The sequence below is a fragment of the Electrophorus electricus genome, chromosome 2, assembly GCF_041902795.1.
Source record: "Electrophorus electricus isolate QZ-2024a chromosome 2, ASM4190279v1, whole genome shotgun sequence".
NCBI lineage: Eukaryota > Metazoa > Chordata > Actinopteri > Gymnotiformes > Gymnotidae > Electrophorus > Electrophorus electricus.
The window spans coordinates 27,265,785-27,293,768 of NC_137498.1; the positions used below are offsets into that span (position 1 = coordinate 27,265,785).

At 36.0% G+C, this 27,984-nt stretch overlaps 1 protein-coding gene across 3 annotated transcripts; it reads left to right on the forward strand.

The window, feature by feature from the left end:
- The first annotated feature begins 1,912 nt into the window (after positions 1 to 1,912).
- Positions 1,913 to 26,745, forward strand: LOC145651306 (uncharacterized). Of its 3 annotated transcripts, XM_081697536.1 has the most exons (18): positions 1,916 to 2,028; positions 2,117 to 2,166; positions 2,926 to 3,073; positions 3,165 to 3,269; positions 6,491 to 6,583; positions 7,434 to 7,490; positions 9,767 to 9,850; positions 14,867 to 14,959; positions 15,101 to 15,202; positions 16,109 to 16,201; positions 20,329 to 20,424; positions 22,886 to 22,987; positions 23,723 to 23,869; positions 24,149 to 24,250; positions 24,348 to 24,440; positions 24,577 to 24,663; positions 25,357 to 25,425; positions 25,726 to 26,745. In XM_081697536.1, exons 2-18 carry the CDS (start codon positions 2,118 to 2,120, stop codon positions 25,805 to 25,807), a joined length of 1,602 nt encoding a protein of 533 aa, XP_081553662.1. In that variant the 5' UTR covers positions 1,916 to 2,028; position 2,117; the 3' UTR covers positions 25,808 to 26,745. The 3 variants fall into 3 exon arrangements, with proteins under 3 accessions (XP_081553678.1, XP_081553671.1, XP_081553662.1); XM_081697552.1 differs by lacking the exons at positions 25,357 to 25,425; positions 25,726 to 26,745 and adding an exon at positions 24,864 to 25,189 and having other exon boundaries at positions 1,913 to 2,028; XM_081697545.1 differs by lacking the exon at positions 20,329 to 20,424 and having other exon boundaries at positions 1,914 to 2,028.
- The last annotated feature ends 1,239 nt before the right edge of the window (positions 26,746 to 27,984 follow it).

The following is a 27,984-nucleotide window of genomic DNA, read 5'->3' on the forward strand; positions in this document are numbered from 1 at the left end:
GTATGCTGGGATTAGACCATATCTCTGTATGCCATATCCATATATACCATATACGATTGCCGAGTAGCTAAAGTGAGGGCAGGGCTCTGCCCAGTATGAGTCACAGATGTTTGTGTAAATAGTGTGTTTGCTCCTTTCATTGCAAAGTCCACATGTTGATTCAATTTATGGAGCACTGACCTCAGATTTGCATGTTAAAATCTCCAGGGACAATCTCCAGTCTGTCTGGGTATGTGTTCAGCAATTTAGCCTCATACAGTTCATAGAGCACCTTTTGTGTTGGTGTGGGGATGTACACTCAAGCTCTGGGTGCAGTGGCGAAAACCTGTGGTACACAAAATGGTTTGCACCAGTAGTGACCATATAATGGGTTTAAAATCAGCAGTGACTATGAAAAAACAAGTTTCACTCAATGTTTATGAATAGCATTCGGTTCAAACTTGGTAAAAGAACAAAAAAAACCCAAAACATTTCAATGCATTTTAACTACATGTACACTTCAGTCTGTTTTTGTATTTTGTTATTTTGGTAATTTGTTATAACTTCAGTAAGTTCATAAAGGTTTGTTAGACAACATGGTCTGGTGGCATAGCTAGCTTTTAGGGGGAAATAAATAATAAATCATTAATAAACCCCCCCCCCCCCACATAATTTAGCTTAATTATTTTTAAATACTTTTCTCTCATCTGCAGTTTTGCCACAGAACGTTGGTATTGATCCTGCTCTAATCTGCAACACATTATACAAAACAGACAGTTAATTTCATTCTATCTGGTCCTGCACCACTGTCCAGCATTTTTGGAAACTGAACATATTTGTATATTTGATCATTCACAAAATGCAAAATTATCAAACACTGGGAAATATGAGATGATTTAACAGTCAAATTCTTTTACTAGAAGTGGTTACCAAATTGCTTAAAATAAGCATGAGGTATGCAACACACACTGAAATTGATTACCATGAATACTGCAAAAATAATGATGTATTGAGGAGTAATGAGGAGAATAAAGAAAAATGGTTAATTATCAAAATAATAGGAACATCACAAATTGAAAATTACATTAAGACAAGTCATAGTAGGCAGCACGTTAAATTGTCAAGTTTTTATTTTGTAGACTTGTGGGAAAAGAAACATCAAGTCTGTTAGCCAGACCTGGTTAACCAGCCAAATATAAGACAACTAACTAGCTAACTAGCTAGTATCTTCTAATAGCGTTAAGATAAACATGATCAATATGTAAGAAATGCACAGATGGTACTGCTCTAAATAAGTTCTTAGAATATGAACTGTGGTGTCCTGTAATTTAACCAGAGAATTTGATTTGCCTTTTAAACATGGTACATTTAAACATGGTACAGATTCCGCTGTTGACATTGACCCTTAAGAGCTTTTCACATCTTCTGTCAATCAATCCATTGGGGCCCATATCCACACAGGGGAATGGTGAAAGGTGACGGAAAGAAAATCAAAACACTCATTTAAATATTGGTTTGGAGGGAAAAATGGAAGGAATCTGGAATATATAACATTCTTTCCAGAAATATTTATTTTTCACAGATTTGGAAAAGCTGTGTAGGGCCTTTAAAAATATTTGCACATTAAATGATAAATTTATTGAACCAAAATAGTAATTCTGATATCCAGATATTAATTCTCCCATTTATCTCCTTTCATTTAAACCAGAGTTTAAATGTGTTACATGTTAACATTTGAATATATAAGCATTAAACATATAATTACAAGTAGTGCACACTGCAAACCTAACCCCTTGCACACAGTCTGATGAAGCCAAGACTGTGACATTTAACATTGACCAATTTCTGTTTGCACAGGATTTTTTTTTAGCAAGTTGTGTACATGGCCATGTCCTTATCAGGCAGCTGCTTACTTTTTTTTTGGTGCTGGGGGACATTAAATATCCACATACATGAGAGCCAGTAGTACTTAAATACTTACTGTGATTACATAGATGTTGTTTTGTAAAGGAAGAGTTTTTAAAGTAATCTGAAGACATTTCATACCAGGTTGATATGTACTTTGTATATATTTAATGTTCCTATAAAATATCATGCCACTGTTGTGGTCATTATATTTTCACTTCACTTATTTCAGGATGAAGAAAATCCTGGCTGTTGTAAGCCTTGCTTTACTTCTCTCTTGTGGTAAGTTTTTTTGTATATCTATTTTGTTTTTCATTTATCTATTTGTTTGTCTATTTTGTTTGTACAAGACTGTATATCTCAAAGAGTATATCTTATAATATTTTTTTATATTGTTCATCTTATAATATTTACACTTAGCAATGATAAAAAAAATCATGAATCATGCTCACAAAAAAGTTTACATTTTTAGGTGTAAATATATACATTTTAGAACAGTGTTGTGGATGAGAAACTAGCTCAGGAAGTTCAGGTTAGTGGGTGAAACAAACTTGTGGGTATTACACACCTTCAGTGCAGCTTTTGAAGAATCATAGCTCCCAGAAAAACTTTTTGTTACAGAGGGATGAAGCTAGATATTGTGTGTGCTGTGAAATACAGTTGCTTTAACCACTGTATTGGTTGATCATGCTACCTGGGCAGTCTCTAGACTACACACATTAAAAGCTATTTATAGCTGAATTCATTATTTTAAAAAATCCCAATGCAGCACCTGCTGATATAATTAAGATGTTTTACACACAGTCATTGCTAATAAAGACATGGTGTTTGATTTTAACCCATATAATGCCTTAAACTGAAATAAACATCTGTATTTGAGGCAAAGAAAACTCCTAGTTGACTCTAAGGGACACTTATTACACACCAGCTAGTCAGCTTGTATAAATGTTACTGAATTGTACTTACTTAAGATTAGCAATGGGAAGAAAATTTTGCTGTGTGCGTGTTAATTTTTAGTTAATAATATGAATCTTTATCAAGGGGTGGATAGTTTCAGCATATCAGATAAAGACTATGAGAACATTGATCGATTGTTGGATTTTGGATCACAAATATTTTTGAGCTACTTGGAAAAGGTCAGAGAAGTAACTGAGAGAATGGTAAGAAATAGCCAGCTGAGAACAAACAGGTAAGACCAGTATGATGTATTGGATGTTTTTGGATTTCCATTAATGAAATCAGCACATAGATAATGAAATGTCTCATTTATTATTCTACAGAATTGCAATCCAGGGCTACTGGAATTCCTTCAAAGAGACAGCCAATAAAATCAGTGTTGAGGAAAGAGGAAAAGGTGTAAAGGATGGTTTACTCATAGTAATATTGTAAGTCCAGTCTGATAAGCTCAAGATTAAAAGACATCTAAAAAAATTACAACCAAAATTAGAAAACAAAATAAATTGGCCTTGCACTGACAATCTTTAAATTTGACTTTGAAAAGGTATTCATTGGGTACTGTTAAAGACACATCTCCTGATCCTAAACCTTTCTCTTGTAATGACAAACTATGCCTCATAATCAGTGATCTATCCTGGGGGTTTTCAGGTGCTTCAGGTCTTTTAATATCAGGCACCCTTGTGCAAGTGACCCAAGTTTGATTGTCAGAGCCACCTCTTTCACCAACCACTGTGCTGTTGTAGATAGCTCTTTAATTCTTTGTCCTGTAATGCCAAGTGTAGAGTATGCCCTGCAGAGGGACTGAATGTGTTTCTTTGGCAGGCCCAGCCATTTCCTCAGATAGTGATGTCAGACAGGACTACTTGCCAGAGGATCTTTGGTAGAATCTCATGCAGGTATATTCATACCTTGAATTTCACTGGGAGGCCTGTTCTGTCTCTTTTTTAGTCACCCCTTCAGCTTCTTACAAATGTTATTAATTGTGGAAAACTTCTCATAGGCTCTTCTGTAGTGGTTGGTATCAGGGTTCCCAAGTTGGAAAATCAAAGCTTTCCCATCACTTTGCCCTTCTTCAAGACCAGTTCCCTTTGTTTTTGCATACTTGATTGTCATCTGGTCTAAACAACCAGACACTCTAGCCAGTTTAGGATCCACCTTGCTCTTAGGACACACATTCAGTGGTCACTGTGAGATCATCCATCAAGGCATGGATAGGTTGTTGGCAGCTTGCTGCCCTAGATTTTGGACCTCTGCATTTTACTTCAGCTGATTTCACAATTATGTCACTGAAATAGTGCAGCCTGTGATGAGTTCCACTTCCGGCCTGTGCCATTCTGATATTGTTGACCCTTCTAAAACTCTCAAGATGAACTTCCTGCAAAAATCCAGGATGAGGTCTCTCACTCTAGCTGGAACATACAATGTTTTCTGTACCAGTTTGGATGGAATTGAGCCATATCCATTAGCCAGGTCTAACTGCAGCACCACAAGATTCTCCATTCCCCCTTGCTTTTCAGAGGAGCTGTGTGGGGTACTGCAATGATCACTGCACAAAGGTGTTGTAACCATGCCTGTGGATTTGCCACAGCACTGAAAATCATCTTCCCTTCCAGAATTAGCAGTGAGAAGATTCTTTACTGTCTGATGTTTCATGAGTCACTGCGAGTCACTGCGAGTCTGATGTTTCATGAGTCACTGCTGGACCTCTCATGTCACTGCTGGACCTCTCTGATGATTCTCTAGAGTTGCCAATCTTTGGCAAAGCTTTTTAATCTTAATGTTTTTTGTTTGTTTGTTTTTTAATCTCCTACTTGATCCTGGTGCATAACTGGATTTTGCTTTTCTCAGCACATCATTTACTTCTGTTATTAATGGCTCTCTCATGTCAAATATCTTCCTTGGTGCTGGTTTATGCACTGTCCTAGGTCTTGGTCTCTGTGAGAGTCACTAAAAGTTGTGCAGAGGTGATGGTTGACCTCCAGTCGTTCATTGAGTCACTCGCCTAGGAGCTGCCCAGTGAATCCAAATGGGTTGTTAATAAAAGCAGTCTGTTTCCAGGTTCAGTCTGTTCTTCATCATGATGTTAACTCATCATAGTGTAGAAAAATGAAAATCTTCCTTAGCATAAGGTGAAGTTCCACCAGAGGAGCCCTTTCCTTTTCACTTGCATTCTTTTCTGGTTCTTCAGACTTTTCAATTCTTCTCTCTCCTGGACTTCTTCTGCTCTCTGGTTTCTGACAAACTATATGTATATGTACATTGTGTGCTCAGAGGAGCAAGATTAACCTAAGGAGGAAAAAACTCCCACAGATTTATATGGCTGTAAAGCTGCTGCAAGTAAACAATTCAATGGAACATTTATAGTCAAAGTTGTAAGTTAAATGAGACTTTGAGAAACAGTGACTGTCTCAAACAAATGAATATCTCAATAACTGAACTGTTCATGCACTCAATGAAAGGATAACCATGTGGTTTAATGTGCCTGTCTTTGGAAGGAAAGTACCTTCAAGAAATATTTTAATGGAGGGTGTGGGATTGGAGGGAGAGGGTGGCCTTTGGACACTTAGTCTGGTAGAATGTATGAACTGTAACATTGATTACAGAAGCTGTAATAAAAAATATGTAAGACAGATTTAAATGCATGATTTATTAAGGTGGATTTGTAGAACTGCATGGCATCCACTGCATGGCGAGTGGATATAAAGTCAATGAAAACATCCTCATTGTACTCAATGGTAGCTTCATCCATGATGTGGCATGATTGTGGGTGTTGATAAAAGTGGATCAAAGTTTCAAACACCAGAGTCTTGCTGGAGTTTTGACATGTCAGTGTCACTAGACTGAAAGTGCCTAACCACCCAGAAATATCCAGCCAGCAGTAGCCCTGTGGTCAGTAACTGGGCAATGATGAATGGATTGATGATGGCCAATAAATTGTTCAGGGCAACAGATGACCTGTGTACTGTGCTACATTGTTTATATGCAAGGTTGGTGTTTTTAATAAAGTGGCAGGTGGGCTTTGAACCATGCTACATGTTGCATATGAAAAGTTGTGGTTTTTAATAAAGTGACAGGTAAGTCACTTTATTAAAAGCTTTAAACTTTACTCCGATATTGTATTTCCAAGCAGATAGTGGTTGTAATTTAGTGTAGTACATGCAGGGCATAATGATGGAATAAGTAATGTAGTTTTGTAACTCTCAGGACTTATTAGGTGAACTAGTTTGTCAGTGCCTATTAGCAATATAGCATTGGCTCTTGAGACAATGAAGTGTATGGTTGCTAACTTGTCTTGACAGGTTTCTCACAAGTCGCAACAAAAGATTGCTTCTGCCAGCTAACCTAATCTATAACCAATAAAATGAAAGTATTTTTTTGAAATAGAGCAGTTTAGAATCAATGCTAAGCAAAAACATTCTAAATTTGTAACAAATGTTAATCTGAGAGCAATACCATCTAGTTTTGTGGAAGAAAGTCTTCAAAATGGCCGTCACAACCAAAAAGATCATATATAACAGATAAAATATAAGATCACATAAGATGTTACATACAAAATTTATATGTAACCCAAAGTTCAAAGAAGCAAACAAGAGGCTGTTGCAATGTTAAAATTTGTGGAAGACATTATTTCTTTATTTATAATTCACAGCACTATCAGAAGACTGGTTTTACACTACAAGGATGATATACAAAACACTGTACATTTGTTAGCAACAGTGAAAAATGTTCAGCAGTACTTACCGTAAGTGAACTTTTTTTTTAATATATCTTTTTATATCTTAACATGTGCATGTGTTCAACAGTACTTACCATGAGATCACCTCCCCCTTTTTTTTAAGGGGAATTTAATTTAAACCTTGGTTAGTTGTCTACTAAGCAGCCAGTACCAAAGAGGTAAATTTCTCTAGTGTAGTATCTGTGGTCTCCCTTAAACAAATAGTGATAGACATGCTTAGAATGGTTATGACACATGATATTTTTAACAATTTGGTAACTAAAAGGCCAATAATAAATTCTGAATTCAGAAATACAAAAACTCTTTAAACACTTCTTTCTATACCATGAGTTTTTGTTTTGATTTCTTGATTGTTCTATAGAACATTTGAAAATTGAAATTGAAATAATTGTTTTATAGAATATTTGAAAATGACAATCTGATTAAACCTACAACCCACAAGCTAGCAATTGTGGACATTAGATAGCAATGTTGGCTAATAAGTAAATTACGTATGTATCAAAGTTGAATTTACATTCTTATTGACGTAGTAAAAATTGCAGTGTAATATACAAGATTTCCTGAGAAACACTGTTCCAGGCTAAAATTTTTAGTACTTCTACATATTTACAAACACTGACTTTAGTCCCTGGAATCTTCTTCAGTATATATAGTCAGGATTCATTGATGAACCATGGCCAATATGTTAATGTTTTAACACTATCTATCTATGATGAAGGCTGAGAGCAGCAACCACACCTGGACTCAAAGCTACATTTTATAGGTGATATACTATGGCTTGCCCACGAGACCAAAGAGCTGAACAAGCTTAAATAGGTTTATAACTGCAGCCTTTTCTTACATGTCTTTATAACAGGACTGTGAGCATGTTTGAGGGTATCATTCAAAGAGAGAATGCGAATGAGATCTGGGGGTAAGTATATTTTTTATTATTATGCATATGTCTCATGCTATGGTCCAGGACTTGTTATTAGTACCAATGGGTAAATTTATTTTGCAGTGGAATAAATCAGCTTTCCCAAAACAATAAAAACATTCACACAAAACAAACAACAAAAAATCCATATACATATATCTGCATATATATTTACAGCATTTATCTGATGCTTTTATCCAAAGCAACTTACAATTATGACTGAAAACATCTTGAATAATTTAAGGTTAAGGGCCTTGCTTAGGGGCTTCTTGGCAGTAGTGCAGTTTGAACTGGCAACAGACTTCTAATTATTAGTTGAGTACCTTAATCACCGCTGCCTATGGTGTAAAGATGCTGAGCTTTTTGTTTAGAGTTTTTAGCTTGCCCAGCTAACAATATTGTTTAGAGGACTAATTTTTAAAGGACAAACCTCCCAACTATGGCACAATAGAAAAAATAAGGCTACAGTAAAGAACAATCCATTTTATGAAAATGAGGCCATTTCCTGAGAAAAAATACACTGTTGTTCTTTTCTATACCAAATCTCACAGTGCTCCCCAAAACTGAGTTTAGAATCAATGACTATATTAACAATGACTGCATTATCATTAATGACAAAAAACAACCAGATTATGGTGATGCTACTACTCAGTGAGGAATTTAATAAAATAGAAAACAAACATAATATAAACATGACAATGGAAACTAAACATGAAGCATAAACTAAGAACAAATAGAGATAGGTGAAGTTCACAAAGCTAGTAAGAATAAGCACACATGGCAAGGAAGCAAGTCCATTGCCTACTAGATGATAGAAGACTAGCTACCGGTGCTAGTTTTCAGGGAAATTCATAGTGCTGAGGACATGCAGATGTAGGGATACACATGACAGAAGCATGCCCCCCCCACCTGAGTTCTGCTCCAGTGGTGGATGGTAGGAACCCAGGCAATCAGGCCTGTGCTGGTGGAGCTCTGCCTCTATCATGGGATCCAGCATAGCTGTTCACCCATGTTGTATAGGTTCAGTTTCTTGCTCTGATGTAGCAGTGGCAGGTACTGGGAAGCAGTGAGGAAGCTGGGAGTCAGACAACAGACTTTAGAAATATAATCAACCACCATTGGTATTACTTTCAGATTACTTTCAGATACTGGGAGTTTACAGAGAGGGCCATGAATAACATCCAGTGAGTGGATAGAAATGTGATCCCAGGAGATTAACCTTGCCCTAAGCAGTTAATCAGACAACTCAGGGTCACCAACAGTGGAATTCGAGATCTCCTTATCAAAATTGCAGCGGATAGGCAGGACCAAGCAGGTGGGAGTCAGACTGGAGACAGGTGTGACATCCCTAGCTTGCAGTTCATACTGATTAGACTGGTAAACACCCTTGATATTCTTGAAACCTGGCCAGTAGGAGATCATGAACCAGATTCTGGTGAAGAAGAGGGTCCATCTGGCCTGGTGAGGAGTGAGTTATTGGGAGCAGCGGTTGTATTTGAGGTTCCAGTGGTCCATATACACAATGAATTGATGGTTCAAGGACTTCAATGTCTAAAGAAGGGCTCCCAACTTCATAGTTACAAGATGTATCCTAGAAAGCTGACAGTGTTTAGATGGAAATTACACCTGTCAGCTTTAATGTACAACCAGTGTTTCAATGGCCTTGTCAGCACTACCCTGATGTGATGAATATGTTCACTCCATGTTTGCTATATAGATCAAGAAGTCATCTATGTAGACTATGGTGAACCAGTGGAACATATCACACAGGCCTTCTAAATTATTTAATGCCTACTAAATACCTCAGCTAGGTCCAAATAGATTGGAGATGCAACATCCAGCCCTTGATGGTTAGTGCTTTGGATAGTAGTAGCCATGCAAAGGAGCTGGAAATACCACACATCAGTCACAGCAGTACCATGTGATTTGCTGAGCTTAAAGCTAGGGGTGTATCTAATAAAATAACAGCTTGGAGTACATCACAAATACTTGCTAACAAGGCAACATTAGCAACTAATCTTACAAGCAAAAACTGGGCAACAACATCTCTTAAGAAAAACCAACACTCTTGTATTAACATACAAAATGCTGAACAGGGAAGCTATTATTGATTCAGCAAGAATAATCACCTAATTGGGATGCAAAAGAATAGCTTCCACTGAAAAAACAAACAAAAACCCATATTTCAATCTATATTCTCATTACTATGTAAAATAAGTACATTTTCTTTCATATCTATAACATGATTTATTGAATTATTTTGTGTATCACAGAGATATGAAGTCATATTACTTTCCTCAAGCACCATCAATGGACACTGATCACTTGGAGTCCCTCTCCTATCTCCTATATAATACGTAAGATTGCATGTTATAACTTTTTTTTGGTAGAGTGCCTTTTTCCCATTTAAGCATTGCAACAAGTTCAATTAAATGTGAATGTTCCATAAATATTTCATAAGCTTTTAAACATAAATTTAGGATAATAAATAAATAAATAAACAAACAGAAACACACTAAAATGCAATATTTTCCAAAATTAATTGTTGTTTTATTTAAAAACCTTTCATTAAAACCAGGCAAAATAACTATATTATTTGCTCTAGTAATCTACAAGTTTGTGGGTTCTGAAGGCAACTGACAGATTTATCTCTTGATTTGAATTAATAGCCATAAAAATGATAGAATGAAGAGGCAAATATAGTTTAAAATTATTGTTATATCCATTTGGTTTTATCTTGAATGTAGTTCAAATACCTTGACCTCTTAAGTACATATTTTTGCACAGTTGGTATTGATTCCTATTTTAGGAAGTGTTTTGTTGCCAGTCCTGTGTACTGATCCAGACTGGAAAAGCAGTCAGACGCAAACTGGTTAACACACATACATGTTTTTCTAGTTGTAGTTGGGACATTGCCATCAAAAATCAACTTTATTAATTGGTTGGCAAAATTCTACTAACTCCTGATGTAGAAAGGGGAACCAAATCTGAACAGCTCGTTTTAGCCCATGTTTTCTGACATAGGCAGCCCACAAAAACTGACTGGATTGTCTTATTTCATAGTTTGTGGGTAGGTAGGCACTAGAGAGACCCAAATATATGTACAGTCATGGCCAAAGGTTTTGAGTCTAGCACAAATTTTGGTTTTCACAAAGTTTGCTGCTTTAGTTTTTATGGTGTCAATTTGCATTAACTCTAGGTTGTGAAGAGTGAATTACAATTAATTACAAAGTCATTCCTTGCCATGAAAATGAACTTAATCACAAACATGACTGCATTCCACCCACTGCATTTCATCCTTTCCACAAAATGGCCTGCTAATCATTTCAGTTATCTTCTCATTAGCTCAGGAGAAAGTATTAATGAGGACAAGGCAGCTGATATCACTCTGTCATGCTGATTAGAAGAGCAGACTGCTTGCTTTAAAAGGGTGATGGTGCTTGAAATTTTCTTCTGTTAACCATGGTTACCTCCAAGGAAACATGTACAGTCATTATTGCATTGCATCAAAAGGGCTTCACAGACAAGGACATTGCTTCTTGTTAGATAGCACCTAAATTGACCATTAATCAAATCATCAAGAACTTCAAGTTGAGAGGTTCAATAGCAGTGAAGAAGGCTTCAAGGCACCCAAGAAAGTCAAGTAAGCACCAGGACCATCTCCTAAAGCGGTTGTAGCTACGGGATCTGGTCACCACCAGTACAGATCTTGCTCAGAAATGGTAGAATGCCACTTCTCCCCAAAAAAACATCAAGGAAAGACTGATATTCTGCAGGAAGTATAGGCATTGAACTGCAGAGGACTGGGATAAAGCTATTTTCTCCGATGAAGCCCCTTCTGACTGTTTGAGACATCTGGACAAATGATTGTCTGTAGAAGAAAAGGTGAGCACTGCCATTAGTCCTGTGTCATGCCAACAATGAGGTATCCTGAGACCATTCATGTGTGGGGTTGCTTCTCATCCAAGGGAGTGTGTTTGCTCAAAACTTTGCCTAAGAACACTGCAATGAGTAAGGAATGGTATCAAAATATCCTCCAAGAGCAACATCTCCCAATAATCCAGGAGCAATTTGGAGATGAACAATACTTTTTCCAGCATGACAGAGCACCATGTCACATGACAAACATGATAACCAAGTGGCTCGGTGAACAAAACATTAAAATATGGGGTCAATGGCCAGGAAACTCCTCAGATCTCAGAACCTGGGGTCAATCCTAAAAAAGATGGTGGACAAATAAAAATACAGAAACTGTGATCAGTTCGAAGCACTGATTAGGCAACAATGGGTTGCCATCAGTCAAGAGCTTGTACAGAAGCTGATATCCAGCATGCCAAGGCAAATTGCAGAAATCTTAAAAAAGAAGGGTCAACACTGTAAATATTAAGTCTTGGATTAAACTTGATGTATTTTTCAAAAAGTTAAAAAAACGTATGAAATGCTTATAATTGTACTTCACTATGCCATATAAACATCTGACAAAAGGATCTAAAAAAACCAGTAAACTTTGTGAACACCAATATTTGTGTCAATCTCAACTTTTGGCCAAGACTGTACACAAGCACTGAAAAAATGATTTTTTCATATGTCCACTTTAAGGCTAACATGTCGAGTAAAACAAATTCAGACAATCTTCAAAAAAAGTGCATCTTTTAGAAGTGCCAATAAGCTTTGAACTACACCTTTTCTCTTTATTTTTTATCTTACATTGTCCTACTTCCTTTCAAAGTGAGAGAAATGGACATTGTGACTGCCCTGCCAGTAGTCTAAATCTTAGTTTGAATGGAGTGTAATTCTCATGCACACTTGTAGGTACTCATTGATTATCCTGGAACGGTACTTGTTCATATTGGATAATGCTAATTCACAGCTGTAAATCAATCCAAACATGTTCAAAGTGTGCAGGACTACTTTGGTTAAACTAAGGAAATCAATCTCACACAGTTCGTATCCAAAGAGGAATTTGCTTCAAAATGCTCTCTTAATTCAAGATTTGCTTGCAGGTGAGTGAGCTCAAGCTGTAGAAATCCAGCATATGCTCACTAGAAAGGCTTTGTCATCTCCTTTGAATATCTTCTGACTTCCCTGATGAGAAAAGGAGGAGCTGCTCTCTTAGGCTGAGGCTGTCAAAGCTTTTAATGATGTTTCCAATCAGCTTGTTTATGAATTCAACATTGGGAGAATTATCTCTCTAACTCTAAATGTGTTCCTGCACTTTTTTGGAAGTTTGCACATTCTTGTTGAAGGTTGTCTTTGAAAATGTCCAACTACCTCTGTAAGGAGTGGACACCTGTCATCAAACCACAAACTGAATTGTTTTTTCCACTGCACCTTTAAATTGAGCTTATTAGGGTGTGGTGTGGTGTGGTGTGATGTGAAAATGAAACCATATCTATATCTTTGTGATCATCTTGCAAAAAAGTGCAAACTGAGTTGTTTTCTGACTCTTGTGCTACTCTAAGATTGCTACTATTATTTTCTGATCAGAAACGTCCCAGTGTATTGTCTTTGCTCAGCCATCTTACGTTGTTGTATAGTAACAGTTAATTGGCATTTGCCTCAATATCTTTGAGATATTCTCTCAGAAGGTGATGCTGTTTGGATGAAGATGCCCTAAGGAAGTTGATGAGTTTCATTATTGTGCTCATTAATTCAGCAAACTCTACTTCCATTGCATGTTTGGCATTGTTTAACATAAGTTGTATATTCATTTTCATTGCAAATAGGTAGTTCGTTTTTATTTGTACCCTTGCTCCTCTTGCTGCATTATCGGATACAGGTGCAAGTATAGTTTAGGTGGTATAATGCCATGACATTGTTGATACAATTTCAGGATAAATTATCTACTTCACCCAACTACTAACCAAATATAAAAGACTGAATTTTCTTATGTTTAAACAAGAAAAAATAAGTCAGTTTAGTAACATATGAATTGTCTCAGAGAATTTTGTCTCAGACAACTGAGATGGCATGATGAATAGCATATCTTTAGAACTTGTTAATAAACTCAACAGAGTATCTTACATAACTAATACCAGGCTCACTGAATTTTGTGTTTATAATCCTGAAAAAAGACAGTCTATAATAGTCGATAATAGGCTGCAAACATTAAAAAATCACTTGCTGGGTGAAATACACCACTTCTGGCATGAGAGTTGTACTCTGAAATCAACTGACTGACTGTCCTGGAGTCCTGCACACTGCATTAACCTTAACTGGACTCTTTCAAACTCAAGTTCTCCTAAGTCAAATAATTATGACAATGTAGAATTTAGCAATAGGATAGAAATAATAAAATTGCAAGTCAGTATATGTCTCTATGCACATGGCCACCATCTGGCAAAAACTTAATTCCTATTACAAGGCTAATGCCTTCCAAAGTGTCTTTACCATTGTAATGACAGACAGACAGTGTTGCCAACTACTTTTAATGGAAAGTAGCTAAAGCCTGCTCGAAAAGTAGTCAATAGATGATGTTTTTTGCTAATTAGCATATTTGTCCTGGTTATATTTAAATGTAAAATGATCATTAAGAGTGAAAGTTAGAAGATCAGCTCACTTGTGAATGTCAGCTGCTCTGCAGACTAAATGTGCTGTTCTGCCTCTCTGCTACTCACTGAACAGATATGTAAATAAGTGCTTTTTTGAGAAAGAATAAGTAAAGTGGTCAGAAAAGTCACTAAATCTAGCGACAGTCACTAAGTTGGCATCATTGCCAAAAGAAACCTAAACTTTCAGTATTTTATCTACATAACACTAATTTGTGCACTAGTACTGAACTGTAGCCATAGCTAATTTAGGCCTAAGGCTGACAGAAACGTAATGTAACAAACCTCAACAACCCCATACTTTGCAAGCCAGGAATTGTCATCACCATTGGTAGAAGAAAGATGAGGCTCACTTACCTGTATTGCCGATAGCATAGGGTGGGGATTGTTCTCCCACAACATGGATGATGATGGATGGTAAGAAATCAGAAATTACAAGCAAATCAGTACAGAACAGTGAAATCCAGTAAATCCACTGTGTCTAATGAACACAATTCTTTCCACAGTTGTCACCTACAAACACAAAAACCACACACACTAACAAAAACCTGATGAGAAAGTTGTGTGTGTATTTACATATATTTGGAATTTGCAAAGATATAAACATCTTGTTTCTACTTCTTATACTGGCTAGAGACTATTCCATATACATTATCATATGTACAACTGAACAGCTCATTTATTTACAATTAGTACAAGCCACAGCAAACTGATGGCAAGATCTATAGATTGTTAGTTTCAATGGCATGGTTTTTTTTCCTGACTAGATCTTAAATGGTATATTTACTTTCCTATACATTGAGACAATTTCTTTGCTTCCAACAGCACCATGGAAACATTTTTAGTGAATGCCCTTAAAACTAGTGCAACGGTTGTTTCACAAATCAGAAACATAGATTTTGAAGGAGTAAGGAGCAGGTAAGACCAGTATTTAACAAATGTATTTTTTAATAATGCAGAAGTACATTAAGTGCATGATAAATTTGTTTTATTTCTGTGACATTTACATACCTATTATGACCTACAGATTTTTATGTAAACAATGTTGCTTGTTTTAAGATTAGAGATTATTCTGATTAAAATTGAGAGTAAGGCCAGGGAATTTAAAGCTTTGGAAGAAGAGAAAAGGAATGATGATGATGAGTTCCTTATATCAGTAAGGTGAGCACACATTCATTTTGCAAGTTTCCAAAATTATACATTTTAACTTTGTCGATGAGTAGCTGTTTCATGTTTACACCTTGCAATTTTAATCTTTATTTAATGAGGCTAGCACATTAATAGCAAATTTCCTCTTAATATAAAGGCTTGGAAAAAGACATTTAAAAATCTAAATTGTAAAACAATCACTGTGAACAAAATTCATACTTATCCTGCAAAGAACCTCCCAGAGCCAAACTGAGTGACCAGCAATATGTAGAATGTTCTTCAAAGTTCTATAATAGGGAGATTTAATTCTGGCCTAGTATTAGGAATTTTATTATATTTCTTTATTAATGTTCTTATTATAATTGTAAGTAAATAAATACATTTACAGCAAAAAGTAGCATTATTGTTAAGCCTCCATCAGCACCCAGCCTGGAACCCACATGCACATGCAAGCAAACACAAATCTGCACCAGTCACCTTCCACAACCACTACCCTGTTCCCAATCACTCACTTACTAATCATCACCTGCTTCTCTCGCTATTTAAACCCCACATGTGCTAAGCCTTATTTCTGCACAAGTTTCCCAGGACTTGTTTTTTTTTTTTTTTTTTTTTTTAAGACTTTTTGCCATTGCTTTGTGTTGTTAAGTCCTGCCTTTCTTCTGCACCACTTGCATCTCACTCCTGTGTCTACATGTCATAATGTTTTTAGTCAACTAGTTAATCATAACAGGATTTCCTCTTTTCATCTCTTTTGTCTATATTTTTAAACAGTTTCAGAGTCTTATTTCTAGAGTGTACTCTTCTTTAACATATTTTCATATTAAGTAATACTTAATTTTATTGATTAATCAAGCTGGTAATATATTTCATTTGTGTAGAACTCCCAAACTAACATTTCTTTCTTGTATTTTGTAGTGGTGCTGCTAGAGCGTGCATTTTTTATTGGGATAAATTTTTGGAAAAAGTAGAATATCCAGAGTTTTTGGAGAAAGTTGAAGAGGCAGAAGAGTAAGTCTGGATTTTATAAAGTTGTATATCTGGGCAGCAGTGGAGAAGCAAAAATAATTAATGATTATTTTGTGAGGACTTAAAAATTCATTCTATCTTCCAAAGTTTTTGTTTATTTGTATACTTATTAATGATCTTGTATCTTTGTCAAACCCTCATCCACAGTTTGGAACTTCAGTGTACTCTTTGACTCCTCGCTTTCTTTGAACCCCACATTGTCACTCGTTAAAATGCCTGCGTAATATTCACCTGCGTAATATTGCTAGTGTCACGTTCCCAAAATTTTTAATTCTTGTTAAATCCAGATTTAACTGAGCCTTGAATGTTTGTATCATTGCTTTTTCATGAGACATTTCACACACAACCTTTTATATGCTGCTAATTAAGCATAAACCTATGACCGTATGAGTATGCTTAGATAACAAATTAACCTCATGAAGCCAGTGATTATATAGTTCCCAAATCCTCTGCATATTCCTTCTTGCACCAGGGTTGCTTAAAAGTGGAAAAAATGTGGAACATAACAGCAAGTGTGGTACCCATAGTAAACAGAGTACTAGAGGCTATGACCCCCAAACTGGCTCCAGCAGATCACAGGAATTTGAGATTTGAGATTTGGGGACAGCTAAGATACTACACAGGACACTCAAGCTACCAGGCCTCTGGTAGTGGACCTGAGCTTGAAAGAAAAAAAAAAATGCCCGGAGTAGGGTGAGGATATGTGTGGCCGGATGGTTACAAGGAGAGGGAATGTAGCTTGAACAGAGGGGATGAAACTACCACAAGGTAACATAACAGAAGTTGAGGGCAACTACAGGTACCTTGGAATTCCACAGGCAAATGGGAATCATGAAGAGGCCACAAGGAAAGCAGCTACAGTCAAGTACATACAAAGAGGGAGGCAAGTCCTGAGAAGTTAGCTAAATTGAGAAAGACACAATCTGGCTATCAACCCCTATGCTCTACCAGTTATCAGATATCCCACTGGAATAATAAAGTGGCCAAAGGTGCATATAGAAGCCACTGATATCAAGACAGGGTAACTCCTCACAATGCATGGAGGGTTTTGCCCCAAATCCATCACTCTGAGACTGTATACTCAACAGATGGAGAGGGGCTGAGGACTAGTGAGCATAGAACCTCTACAGCCACTATCCCAGATGAAAAATTCAAGATCCAGGAGTACACCAGAAAGATAGTCCCAAGTGATGAAGTGCTTAGTGAGTACCTCAGACAACAGAAACCTGAGGAGGATAGGAATGAGGAGTAGCAGGAATCATAATGGGAAAGTGGCTTATATGGAAAAATCCTAACAATGGCTGGAAAGGGTTGGGCTGAAAGACAGCATGGAGGCACTAATCATGGCAGCACAGGAACAAGCTATGAATACAAGATCAATAAATGCTGGGATCTACCACACCAGGCAGGACCCCAGATGCAGGCTTTTTAAGGATTCCCATGATTCAATCTAGTACATAACAGTAGGATGCAAGGTGCTAGCAGGCAGAGAATACATAGAACACCATAACCAATGGCTGGCATAGTATACAGAAACATCTGTGCCGAGTACAGGCTGGTCAAAGGTCCAAGGTCAAAGTAGGATACACCCCCAAAGGTTGTGGAAAATGACCAAGCTAAGATCTTTTTATTACTTCCAGAGACAGACTAACAAAATGGTAATGACTAACCAGTCTGACACTGTATTTATGGACAAACAGCAGAAGAAGGCCATAATGATGGATGCAATCGCATGTGATAGCTACATCAGGACCAACGGACACAAAAATCTTGAGACATACCAAGGGCTGAAAGAACTGCTGAAAAAGATGTGGAGTGAGAAGCCAAACAGTACCTGTGTTAATCGGAGCAGTAGGGGCTGTGAGCACCAAACTGGGAGAGTGGCTCCAGCAGATCCTAGGAACAACATATGAGCGCTCTGTCCAGAATAACAAATATTCTATGCAGGATGCTCAAGCTCCCAGGCCTCTGGTAGAGGACCCAAACTTGAAGAAAAAAGATACTTCCTGGAGGAGGGTGAGAGAGAATACAGACAGAAGATCACATAGTAAAAATAATTTATAAACCGTAACAGATGTTTATGCTAGGTGACTACATTTCTCACAATGGTGCAACGATAACTACTTTTTTGTCAATCTATGCCAATTTATCAGTGAAACCCTACAGAATATTTAGCTAACAGGATGGAATATGGCTAAAATGGATATTGGCTATAAGCTAAGCAAAATGTTAAAATTTCATGATTCAGAAAAAGGGTAGCTAGTTGATCTGCTTGATAGACTGACCAAAGAACAAATCTGCCAGCAGCACATCAGCTAAATTGTGCCAAAATGTATGCACTGATATGCATAGATCTAAATAGATAGAATTTCCCACTAAGCATGAATATCACAGTAATAAACCATTTAAAAATGTCTTACCTAAGTTTTGAGACCTGTTTTGTCCTTTGAGAATTTAAAATATAGGTTGAACATAGTTTGATTTATAGCCTTATCACCAAGACCTCTCGTGAGCTTGCTTTGCCCAGACCAGAAAGGGTGCAACATTAAAAAAACAAACAAACAAAAAAAACAACAGAGACGCACTCTCTACAGGGTTTTCAATTATGTATTGATTTACACCAAATCACACATACACAAATATATGTAATAACAACATAAACCAAACCCAAACAGGAGTATGTCTTCAGGGTGGGCTTTGGCCAACACAACAAACACATACAACATCAACACCAACTGAACTTCTAACTCCCCTTAAAGAAAAGAAAAAAATCCCTCTTACCCTAACCCCTATCATAAAAAACAAAAATATAACAAAGGTAAAAAGAATTACAATGTTCCTGACAATCATATGTATTTCTCTAGGGGACTCCTTTTGAATGTAAGCACTCGAAGCTCCTAATGAAGCATTACGTATACCCACTGCTGGTAAAAACTCGAAACTCCTAATTAAGAAGCATTACATCGAATCACTCGAGCCCCTGTGCATAAAGCCTCTAAAGATTAAAGATACTTGTAAGATTCTATCTAAGAACCTAGTTAGATAGCAAAGTACTAATTCCTAAAGCCCTTTTCAAAGAACCTGGGACAGAAAAAGGGTACATTAAAACTCATAACACCCTATCTCAAAGAGAGCCTACAACGGACAGTGATCGTACAAACTCAGAGCCCCACAGAGCTGCATCAACCGTGGCTGCATGGTGACTACTGACAAAGATATCACTGGGCACCAACAAATAAGTGACACAGGTGTTAAAGAGAAGTTGATTGTCCCATTGGCCAATTAGGTCATCCACGTTGTAACAATGGGTCACATCTCTGCATCTCACTGGTTTCTTTTAGAGTGCCCTCGTGTGGTTAACCTATAAAACAGAACTTTGAAACAAAACAGAAAACCTTGAAACAAAACAAAGAAAATCTCATAATGTCACTAGGACATAACACTTCTTCTTCTACGAGTGTAGCAGGGTAAATGGAATTATTTTTCCTATATTTATAGGGTAAATAAAATTCTTTTTCCTATATTTACATATGAAAACAAATTTGTGCCAACAACATCATAATCAATGATATCAAAATCTAGTTGTTGTTCTATTCAGTAGTCAGTTCACCTGTGTGTATATATATATATATATATATATATATATATATATATATATATATATATATATATATATATATATATATATATATATACAGTGATATGATGGCTGAGACACATTAGTTTGTCATTGAAATTTTGTTTTTGAAGTTACATCTGGAAGGGGTTAAGTTGAAAACTCTGCTGAAAAGAATCACTTTCTGACTTTTCAAAAGATGACAATGTATGTTTCATTTGTTTTTATACCATTTGTCACAGATATAGATTTTTTTTTTGCCTCCAATTTATGGAATCAAGGCTCTTATTCAACAGGTTATGTAATTACTGCTGTTGTTCCATTTTAAGACCCCCAACTCCAAATATTAATAGTCTGGGTCCACTAATGCCATATAAGTATAAAGTAGAAATGGTTTACTTGTATTCTAATAAGGTGCAAATCTATCTGAAATTCAAGCATATTAATTCTGGGAAAGAAGGAATAGCAGAATAACAATGTTTTCTTTTCACAGAACATTTGAAGATGAAAGATTTTTCAATGCAATTAATGACATAAACACAGTTCTACAGCCATTACTGGAATCAAATTTGATCAATGAAATTCAAATGTAAGGAATTTCTGAATTTAATATCAACATCACTGAATTTTCCTGCTGTTCACTGCTAATGTGTTCTTGGAAAAACATAGTGTGAAAAGGTTTGAAACTGTACTGTGAACTGTACTGACCTTTTAGATGTGTCATAAGAAGATGAAGGAACACAATAAGTAATGTCGCAAGGTCTTGTTGTTCTCACTCACATGCCCAACCAAGGTCTTTTCCAGCAAAAGTTCCAAGCAGGTTGTTTTCTTAGATTGTGCTAAGTCACTGCGGTGTACATATATGCTATATGCATAGCAGCTAAATACTTTTATGCCATAGTATGTTACATATTTTGCATATATACTCACATTACTCACTGTCATATTCTTGCCAGTGTATTATATAGTATTGTGATTATTGATACTATATTTTAGATTTATTGTTGTTTGCACAGCTATACTATAACTTTGAAACATTTGCAACTGCCATGTGCCTCTTCTCTTACAGTCTCACTCCATGAGTGTAGTTTGTGAGCTAGACAGTGGAAAGTCTCCCACTGAGAAGCATGAGATGGGGAGGGTGCAGGCAGGGAGACACCACTGGGTGCAGACAGGGAGACTCCAACTAAGTCAAATAAGGCCACCAGAACCATGGTGGCAAGTGGGCAATTAAACCATTATTCATAGTACTGGGGCGATGCTCCACTGCTTCTAGATTAACCTGAAAGGTGGTTTTATTTGGATATGAAAACAAATCTTCACGGTCTGCCTGTTGGTTTGTGCCTATATCTGCTCAGAGCACTGACTTATAGGCAAAACTGATATTTAGACAGATTCTGTAACAGAACCAATCAAAATCACTTCCAACCCCGCTTCAGGTCGCTGTCGCAACTGCTGCCTTGTTTGTTTTGCTTTGTCTAGTTTTTTTGACGTTTAGCTTACTTTCCTAGCATTTTTCTTCTTTTTTTCCTCTTAAGAATTCTTCCTTTGGAGTTTTCCTGATGTTCCTGCTCATTGAGACAGTTTTTCCACCCAGACACTAAGCACATGTCCGAGTGAGCAGGCTTCCTGTGTTTACACCTAAGAGGAACTCTTTTCATTGTGAAGGGAGACCAACTCTATGGAAAACAACATATTTCTGGTGAAATAAACAGGAAATACCTCCTTCCTTGCAGAAAGGGAATTAATCAGTTATGGAAGAAGAGGAGACACAAGCCATGTCTGCCTTCCATCATTATGGGAAATGTGAGGTTGCTGGTGAATAACACAGACACTCTTACGGCATTGGTTAGTAGTCAGAGATAATTTAGGGAGTGCGGCATCATGTATACCTTTGACTGGCTTTGAGACAGTATGGGCAGATAGAGTCTGTAACAAGAGTGGTAAAATGAAAGGAGAGGGATTACTGTTTAGTTGGTGTAATCTAGGGCATATTACCAACAAAGAAAGAGTGAAACCTTTTACTGGCAGGTCTATGTCCCTGTTGTTTGCTAAGAGAATTCTCGCATGCTATAATGATTGATGTTTATGTTCTGCTGTTGGCTGATGCAACTGTGTTGGACATCATCCACTTGGTTACAGTGGCGCTTCAGTTACCCCAGCACTTTTATCAAAATGAAACAAGTGTGGCTTGTGGAACTAACATGCTTCACTGCTGGAGGTACATGTTGCCACTCAACAAACTTGTGTTTGTTGGTGAGGCCACTACAGTCACCACCAAACAGCATATTTTCCCTTGGCTCTCACACAAGAACATTCTCCTAAATTTCTCTTTTGTGTCTTTTGTCCCTCCATTGTCACCACTATCCCACTCATCAATGAATGCGACACCCCCTTTGAAGTAGTCTTGAGGTCATTGGCCATTTATGGATGTGTTGGTCATAAGGAGATGGAGCATAGAGTTCATTCACTGATTAACAGCAGACATATAACTATAACGGTAGTAAAACTGTGAGAGAAGGAGGATCCAATAACAAGAGCCTTTATTATAAATCCACAGCAGGCTACTTGAGAACTGAATGTTTGCTAAGAGGATCGAATGTCATCGGCCAGAAGCAGTGAGTTAGCAGGGAGCACCAAACAAAAGACTTTCAGTAGTACTATGGCTATATAACCATGTAAGCTATGCAGCTGACACTGCTTTTTCTAGCCTGGAACTGCTTTTTCAAGTTTCTAGCTGCACAATGGAAAGAGTTGAAACATTGGTCATAAATGAGCCATATTGTAATGAGCCCAAAACTTAAACTTAAATTAGGTTGCTACTCGCAGCTTGATTTTCTGACACCACTAAACTGCAATCTTTTGCAAGATGTTACAATATGAGTGGGGTTGAGTGGCATCATTGCTTAAAAGATTCTATCATCACTCCTCTGGGTTGTCTATTTTCCACTTGCCATTCAGTCCCTACTTACAAATGAGAGTAAACACATTCAGTGTCTTTTCATTTACAGTATATGAGGTTCACCATCACTGTGGTCTTTTCTTTTCAGGTTGCATTTTGACTACTTTGAAGGCATCTATGTAGCTGCCTTTAATGTAATCCAGAAACCCCTGAAATATTTGGGTCAAGATCGGGATTGGAAAACTGGAAGGTAAAGCTTGTTTCATAGAACTGTCACACAAATTAGTTTCTGTTGTTTAAAAGCTCTATTTAATAATTACTAGTCATGAAATAATGAATATATTTCCTAATATAGTTGTGTATTAGGAAGGGAAACATATTTAACTTTTACTAACTTTTACTAGTTAAATATGTTCCCCTGATGAAATACTGGTAACATTTTCTACATTCCAATTCATCACTACACTATTAGGTATGAATCAGGCAGTGCAATGTTTTGAGCATCTGTTGGAATGCTGGAATGCTGCAAAAGGGATGTATTAGTGAATTTGAATCTGAGGCCAGACATGGCAGTTTTACAATTTACTAAACAACTGTTGGCCTGGGTTCCTGAAGCATAACTTTGGCTAAAGCGACAGTCCTCTAAACATATTGTAGCTGTGCAGTTACAAAGGGAGGTTGGGCTAGAGTGAATACATGAGCAGCAAGTGTGGTTAGTTGTGCCATCGCAATAGCCAATCAGATTAACTCCTCTCATTCCCTTTAAAAGCTGAGCATGAATCAGCACCACAGTGCAGTTTGTCATGGCAATAAACATGCAGGAAAGGCAGAGCAAGAAAAATGTATCGCTAGATGTGATATCCAGCCCCTCTGCCATTTTGTATATTATTATGGAAATTTGTATTTTAATTGGTATGTCTTTGTGTTTGCGGGCTCAAGATATACAATAAATAATACATTAATTCTGCAAACTAATATTTTTCAGGGCCTTAATCAATATTGGTATCCTTGTCATTTCACCTATTTTTGAAAAGATGGACGAAGTGGATGCATTTGCTACAATCAAAACACTATATTTGAGAGCCTCGGTTATAGCTTTTTCCACCGTAGGGGAAGAGTTTGAAATTTTCAGGTAAGAGCAGTAGGTTATGGGTCAGTGTCTTGTGTTAGTTATCCAGTTTGTTTATATATCGTTTATGTAAGTTTTGGGCATACACTCTTGATGTTGCACAAACATACATTGTAGATCATCTACAGGTTTGGACAGAAAACTCTATAGTTCTAAGCAGTGAGTTTACCAACCCTGGGGCTGGTAGTGTTGATTTTAAGTTTATTCGAATAAACAAAGAATTCTAATAATAAACACTCATTATGTATTGGACATAATTTTACATTTCTATTTATCTTGTAGAGGCCAAGTCTTAAAACACTGGGAAACTTTCAGAAAAAAGGCATACGGTCTTCTAGAAGAAGAGAGAGAGAATTCAACTGTATTCCTGCTTCCAGAAGTGCGGTAAGATATAACATGTTAACATGTAAATTTGATTTGAACTATTTTTATGGATGCTATTAATACATGTTGCAAGTTTACTAAATGTTTTCCTTATAAGGGCTAAAGTACGATTGTGGTTACACTACTCAAACCAACTTATGAATATAATTGGTGGAAGAATTAGTGATAATGAAGCAGAACACCTTCTAAGGCAAGTGCTATTATGGCTTGTGTAAAATTTACGTAATATGTTCAGAGTCTAACTAGAAATAGGTAATATATTCAGATGCACCAGTCAAATCTGAAGTCTGAATTGACCTTTCCCTTTCTCTTCATGTGTCTCATAGGATCTTAGAAAATATGAGGTCTCTCTGCATTAAAAGATTACTGGCTAGTGAAGCAGTTAGTCAAGAGGAGCTGGAAGAATCTCTAAGGTATTAAATTAAAGAGAGAATAATTACAGGGTGACTTTAAACTACAGAATTCAAACCTTTTGAGAAATAATGTTTGGAATTGTCTCTTTGAGAGGCTTTGTCTTATACTCCCCAGCAACAATGCACATTGACAAAAATTCTAATTATCTCATTTAAAAGTTAAGTATGTTTTTGACTTTGCCTTTGCCTTTATATGGTAGGGAAGAGGCAGAAACAGTGAGGAATAAAGTGTCCAAAAAGAAGTGAAAAGGTGCAACCACGTACAGTTGCAAATATATTATGTGATTCTGCATTAAAGCTACTTGTAGGCCTGGAGTCATCTTAATAAATTATCTTAAAACATTTTGTATTGTATTATTATTCACTTTTTCAGTTTTGTCTGCATACTGTTAGAAAAGGCCTATAGGTTCAGAAAATTTGCTTCACTTGAAAAGATATTTAAATATTTGGTACTTGTGACATGAAACAGGAGCAGGGTAGGGAAACCTGCTTTCGTATTAGGAAAGATTGTTTGGCATGCAATAAATGAGTATTGCCTACACACACACACACACACACACACACACACACACACACACACACACACACACACATATATATATATATATATATATATATATATATATATATATATATATATATATACATATACTCCCCCCATTTATTTATTTATTTATTTATTTTCAACTACAGAATCTTGACAGAAGGAGTTTTTGAATTGTACCAGATTTTGGAAGATGTAAAGATTGAGGCGTCACTGTGGTAAAATGTTTTATATTTGTTTATGCTAATTATTATATTTTACATTCAGTGTTACTTCAGTCCAAATGTTATTTAGTTAAGTATGATGCATTTGTGGTGTTCCATTTCTTAAAATAATAATGTTTCATATCTTCATAAAGTTGTTTAGTTTGGAGTAGCCTCTTACAATTCTAGTTGATTTTTTTCTAGTGTGTATGACAAGCCCACCAATTTAACACAATGAACCAAACTATTATTCTATTTGATGTACGTAATTGTTTCCAGTGTAATGTGATTAAATACATCTTGTGTGTGTTTCAGGGCCTTGTATAAAGTGACAGTGGCGTTCTTTCATTCTGTGTATGCAGTGCTGGCTCATACCTGGAACTTCATATCTGTGTAATCTGTGCTACTGAAAAGGGAAAATGTCCATTAAGACAGTAATTTGTAATTTGTCCTGCATTAAGGAAAAATTCTAAATGCTTTTGAAATAGTGAATTTGAATTCTGAAATACTGAATTTGAACCTCCACTTGCTTTTGAAGTGCTGAATAATAAATTAACAGTGATCATGCCATGAAACATCAACATTGTTCTTTAATGTTGCAATATATATATTTTTTGTGTGCCAGTGTTTATTGTTTGGGAATCTGCGAAATTAGAACTAAATGGTGTGATCTAGGGTTGGGCCAATAGATGATGCCATTATCCATTGTTGATGGCTTGACAGGCATCACGATGTTGAGTGAGCATTGTTATGCTCCCACTCACCAACAGATGATCAACTTGAGGTGTATTACTGATTAGTATGTATTTTAAGGAATGTCAAGTCCATCCAATGAAAAAACCATATATCTGCCATCCCATTCTTTTTGGTAAATGTTTATTTTTGATTTTGTTCTGTCTACATGAAAAAAACTAAAATATACTTCATTTTTATTTATTTATTTACCATACATTATTCATGTAGGTAAAGATAATATTATAATGCCTTCTATTACTGGTTTTAGTTTATAGAACATTGACAAACAGTATTTCCAGTACTGGAATCAATTCATGCAGAGGAGAAACTTTTTTTTTTTTCCTGTGTGAGCATGTATTTATATTTTAAAATATTGCCTAATAATCAGAATAAATACTTTAGTAACCAATTTGTTTTAAATAGAAGACATCCAACAATGTCATACCAGGTTTAAGTAATGTTTACCCCCCAAAATATCACATATATGGTTTTCATGGTAAGGGCTCATATTATTTTATAGTAATTCATGTCATTAATGAATGTCATGGAAAAAAAAATGTAACAAAGTTTAAAAGTATAAAGTTTAAAATACCTTTGTAATACTACCTCTACGTTCTCTGGCTCTCCACCCTGATGCCAATGTTCATCATGATGTTTCCCTGAAGACATATATAGATATATATTGATTAGACATATGAATTGAAGCATATGAATCAAATGCCTTTGCTGTAGTTGCACAAAATTGAACAGAATTACATATTAGATTATTTAAATCCAATTAGAAATTAGTAATCATTTTAAACGAACATGGTTGGCTGCTCAAACAATATAATGACAACTGTGATTAAATTCAAATTACATAACAGGATATGTGATGCTAATAGGCTTTGTTTTTATTAATTTAAACATCTCAAGTTCATTTTCATTTTATCTTTAACACCCTCCACCCATGACAAGCAATAACAAATGACAGGCACTACAACAGCAATAATGTTTATAGACACGAAGATTTCTAATACACAGATACCATATATATTCATATATAAACTTCCCCTCATTCTTTATCAAATTATCTCATTTGATCTACTCAGAAATTGAGCTTTCTTTCTTTGTGACTTTATTCTATGGAGCCAATCTTTGAAATGTATTAAAATTAATAAAAGGATATGTCCTTATACTCAATAAAAATATCTTGTTGATTTTACCCATTAACATTTCTAAGTTATTAAAGTGCCAGTTCTCTATGAGTTTCATGTTTTCCCCAGTTTCATATTTTAGTTTTATTTGCTTTTATTTGTATGTTTTAACATTACTGTCTGAGCTATGTTAATAAATATGATGCAATTTTGTTAGCAAATTAACTTTCCATATTTCTGATTAAAACATATATAAATTGAAAATATAATTCCATAATTTGCATATTGATTCTGGTTGGTCAGATTACATAGCATATGAAGCTGTTGACTATTGGAAAACTTTCCCATTCAGTTTGATTTGCAATGGTTAATTGTTAATCTCCACTTAGTTACCATACTGAGAATAATTTTTTTTTCTAAAATGTTCTAAAATTAGACATATAAAAGTTTTGGATTTGATACATGATTTAAGTTTATTTAGAGCAAAAAAAAAGAAGTTCTGTCTCCCTTTTCTACTCTAATGAACTGCCATTGAAATTATTAAATTAGAAACAGTTGTGTGTTTTAGAAAAAGACATGTGTAAAATGTACAACTTAAGTGTAAAAGCCATCTATTCCCACTTACTCTAATTACTGTGTGGTTTAATGCAGACACCATTTTTACCATTTTCAAGGTTTTTATGTAATTTTACATTAGCATTTG

Coding starts and splice junctions, on each gene's coding strand:
- LOC145651306 (XM_081697536.1), top strand. CDS start 2,118: ATGAAGAAAATCCTGGCTGTTGTAAGCCTTGCTTTACTTCTCTCTTGT. Junction 6,584..7,433: donor AATGTTCAGCAGTACTTACC/GTAAGTGAACTT, acceptor TCTTTATAACAG/GACTGTGAGCATGTTTGAGG. Junction 16,202..20,328: donor AAAGTTGAAGAGGCAGAAGA/GTAAGTCTGGAT, acceptor TTCTTTTCACAG/AACATTTGAAGATGAAAGAT.